The sequence below is a fragment of the Astatotilapia calliptera genome, chromosome 14, assembly GCF_900246225.1.
Source record: "Astatotilapia calliptera chromosome 14, fAstCal1.2, whole genome shotgun sequence".
NCBI lineage: Eukaryota > Metazoa > Chordata > Actinopteri > Cichliformes > Cichlidae > Astatotilapia > Astatotilapia calliptera.
In genome coordinates this window covers 9,695,916-9,700,276 of record NC_039315.1, presented here as the reverse complement: position 1 = coordinate 9,700,276, position 4,361 = coordinate 9,695,916, and the positions used below count along the sequence as shown (strand labels likewise).

The 4,361-nt window shown below is 38.3% G+C and overlaps 1 protein-coding gene across 1 annotated transcript; it reads left to right on the top strand.

Annotated features, from left to right (window-relative positions):
- Positions 1 to 1,252: 1,252 nt before the first annotated feature.
- Positions 1,253 to 2,188, top strand: LOC113036568 (olfactory receptor 52B2-like). The gene has a single exon (XM_026192985.1). It carries the CDS (start codon positions 1,253 to 1,255, stop codon positions 2,186 to 2,188), a length of 936 nt encoding a protein of 311 aa, XP_026048770.1.
- The last annotated feature ends 2,173 nt before the right edge of the window (positions 2,189 to 4,361 follow it).

The window sequence follows — 4,361 nt, the reverse complement described above, 5'->3', positions numbered from 1 at the left end:
GCCATAAATGACATCTACAGGAAGCGGTGTCTGAAAAGGGCTGGGAAAATCATCAACAACTCTTCACCCTCCTGCCCTAAGGCAGGCGCTACAGGAGCCTCCGGACTAAGACCACCAGGTACCGGAACAGCTTCTTCCCTACAGCTGTCAGACTGCTGAACTCTGCCTCCTGACATCTGACCGACATTAAACTCATGGACTTATCACACACACACACCCACAACCACCTATAACTGAACACACACACAACGGACAAAAACAAACAAATGACCAACGGTACCCTCATACACACAATAATAACATGGACTGAACCACCACTCACAACCACTAGCACTTTATATAATCTCTGTAGGAAATAGCCACATATCTCACTGATCTAAACTGCACTACTCTATAATTCTGTTCAATAATAATTATAGTTCTACAACTGTTTACAACTGTTTATAACTTGTATAGTTCATATTTCTATACAGTTTCATATTTATATCCTGTTCATAGCCTGTACATAGCTTGTACACTCACTACAGCCTGTACATACTTTTAGTTATAGCATATTTATAACATACCTTCATACCATGTACATAATAGACCCGCATAATTTTTTAAGACCATAATTTTGTACCCTCATACCTATAATGGACCCATTTTTGTAATATGTCTATATATCTATTTCATTGCTAATATATATTTTGTAATATATCTATATTATTGCTAAGCACTTTCTGGATGGATGCAAACTGCATTTTGTTGCCTTGTACTTGTGACATGTGCAATGACAATAAAGTTGAATTCTATTCTATTCTATACTGCTGGAACTGGAACAAACAGACTGTTTTGTGTCGGAAACATTTTAGTTTATTCCTTATGTTTCCTGCATTTACCCTGTAGTTTACTGGTGGTTATTTTAATAGTAATGCGCTTAACATTAGTTTATTTAGCTAAATTAAGTAAAACTTTTAGTACTTGATTTGGATACTGAATACAACCTTAACAAAAAAATTTTTTTTCTATCTTTGTAAATCCATTAATAATCCCAGAAGTATACATGTCACGGGGTGACGTTACATGTTCTGGTCAAGGTGACTTTAATAAAGCTAGAGAAGCACAACAGTTCAGAGCACTTTAGGCAACATTACATTTGAAAAATGGCACCCTTGATTTCTGTAAATATTAACTTGATTTTAATTATAATGTGAAAATATTTTAGTAACAATGTTTAGTAAATTCACAGTTGTCTTTTTCTAACTTTAAAATGGAAAACCAGTCCTTTGACTTTAGTTCCGAGTTAACCCTTGATCCATTTGTTATCCCACCTGGAGGAAAGTATCCTATATTTTTTCTTGGCATTTCAGTTTGTATTTTTGGAATTTCCTGCAACCTGACCTTGTTGGCTTTAATCATATTGAACAGAAACCTTCACAAACCCATGTATTTCATCCTATTTAGTCTTCCACTCAATGATCTCATAGGACTATCTGCAATGTTACCAAAAGTACTTTCAGATATTGTTACAGAGACACACAAAATAGACTATCATCTCTGTGTTTTACAGGCATTCCTGCTCCACATGTATGGTGGTGGCATTTTGTTTATTCTTGCAGCAATGTCCTTTGACCGTTATGTTGCTATTTGCATGCCCTTACGCTATAGCTCTGTCATGACACCAAGATTTATTAGTTGTATCATTGTACTAGTTTGGGGCCTCGACTTTGTCTTGATTGTATCACTGTTCTCTTTACAGGCAAGACTTCCCAGGTGCAAACATGTTGTTATGAATGTGTTTTGTGATAACCCATCTCTCCTGAAGCTGACGTGTGGAAACACAACAGTCAATAATATTATGGGGCTGTTTAACACTGCTGTTATACAAGTTGTAAGCGTATCCATTCAGGCATATTCCTATGTTAAAATTCTCATTGCATGTGTGGTTACAAGGAAATCAGAAACAAAGGCAAAAGCTGTCAACACGTGTGTCGCACAGTTAGTTATACTGTTCATGTTTGAGGTTGTGGCAACATTCACGATTTTATCTCACAGATTCAAAAATGTTTCGGTTGACATGCAAAAGATCATGGGCATGCTCATATTTACTGTACCTCCACTTCTGAATCCAATCGTATATGGGTTGTATACAAACGAAATACGAAGCACTCTCCTGAGAGTCTTAAAAAATAGAGTATCTATGTGAATATTTGCTTACTGTTAATCAAATCATAAAAATCTTCTTTGAGCTGCAATAAAAATGAAAACACTGCGTCATCTGATCAGCACTTTGAAAACTGTAAGAGCTACACATGAAGAAGTTATGTAAAATAATGACACACACAAGAACAGACACATACGCCATCTGCATCACTGTGGAAAAATCTGCAGTTTCCTGTATTACAGGAAATATTATTGTGGATTTTTTGTGTCTGACCTTTTTGCTAATGTAGTTTGACTCAGTAACACTTATAAGATGTAGCGATTCTTAAAATATAGAGATAAACATTCATCCCACTTAAAATGAATGATTGTTGACTACATCGTACTGCAGTTATGAAAACTTGTTGTTACTTTTATCCTGATCTTTTTGTTTTGGTTTTGTGATGCGTTTTGTGATGGTGTCCACCCTCAGAGGTTCTGGTGTCTCACCTGTATCTCATTCATTAGCAAATCAGCAGGAGGGTTATTTTGGCCAGCACTGCCTCCCACTCATCCTGCTACCTCTTAGTGATAACTAGGCGTCCCTTATGGTTAGCTTCATCCCAGTTTTCTTCATGTGCAACTTTGTTTCTATGCGCTTCAGCTCCTGGTCGCAGTCTCCCAGATCGACGCTCGATTACCATTCTTTTTCCAGCGCTGGTCCTGCTTGCTTTCCTCACCTGCAAACTGCTCTCAGAATCCATAACCTTGCTTACATGCATGCCCTCCTGCCCATCGTGCCTTTACTAGACCCCTCTGGAGAATCTGGAAAACTTTCCACTTTTCTGGAAGACTTTCCACCGTTTTCAGTGTTCATGCCCTGCTCTGGACATTCCCACAGGTACCCTCCCCGAAGCGTCTCAAATTTTGGCCTGCAAAACTCCCTTCAGTCAGTACTAACCTCCAGCTTTCCTCTATCACCTTACCAGTCCAGTAATCTTCCTCTCCTCTGTTTCAGAGTTCTTGTTCCGCTCGCATTCTCTGCCAGTGACTCCTCGTGATGATCTGCTCTCTGCTGGTGTCTCCTCATGTGTATTCATGTTTAGCAAGATTCCACTCTCGCTGTGTAAATAAAGACTTGTGAAAAGTTAAGTGGGTTTTTGAGTCTGCTTTTGGGTCTGAATCTTGCTTGAACTTCTGGTTCATGACAGTTTATAAATATATACACATGAAGTTGTTTAGTCACACAACTAAATAAATAAAAGAGCATCTAACCCCATCGCCTTACCCTTAACCAAATCTCTATGCAGAATTTGTAAGGGAGGGATATTACTTTTGGTTGTGTAATTTGTTTGATTTTCATTTATAATCTGCTTGTACTCTGAGTTTTATTGACCAATCCCATTTTAGAATGCTTTGGTCTCATACAAGTAAACAGTCTGTGTAGAAAACAATGGAGGGCATTCCTTTACCTAAATACAATCTCAAAAACTTCATCTCTTTTTAACATGTCTTACAACTATTTGTAAACAAGGACCATCAGGTAAAGCTCATCAAAGTTGGTCAGTGGACAGACTGATTGGTTCCCAGACTGCCTTTATGTTAAACTCTGTTGGAAGTGGTGCGAGAGAAAGAGCACAATCCTTACATAGTTATTTAGTAATCTTTCATTTTTAAGGATTCAAGTCAACCATAAAACACTTGTAAAGTATCTAAATCCCCATGTTAAGAAAAGACCTGACATAGTGTATCGGAATATAGCTTAGACTGACTTCAACAAGAACATAGTATCAGAAGGCATATTAGTCACTATCAAGTATACTGAGGTTGTGCACTGCACTGGTATTCTGCAGAGGTCTAAGCCTTTGCAGTATTAAAAAGTAGATATGGATACAGCCTAGGAAGTGATAGATTGAGAAGCACAGTTGATAAATCAGGGGTGTCCAACTCCAGGCCTCAAGGGCTGGTGTCCTGCAGGTTTTAGATATCACACTGAGTCAACACACCTGAATCATATGATTAGTTCATTACCAGGCCTCTGGAGAACTTCAAGATATGTTGAGGAGGTAATTTAGCCATTTAAATCAGCTGTGTTGGATCAAGGACACATCTAAAACCTGCAGGACACTTCCCCTTGAGGCCTGGAGTTGGACACCCCTGTCATAAATGAAAGTGTAGAAAAGTCAGGGGCCCAGGCAATAGAAATTACAGAGATGAGGAGGGATAAGAAACAATGC

Excerpts from the sequence above, each read along its gene's own strand:
- LOC113036568 (XM_026192985.1), top strand. The coding sequence starts at position 1,253 with ATGGAAAACCAGTCCTTTGACTTTAGTTCCGAGTTAACCCTTGATCCA.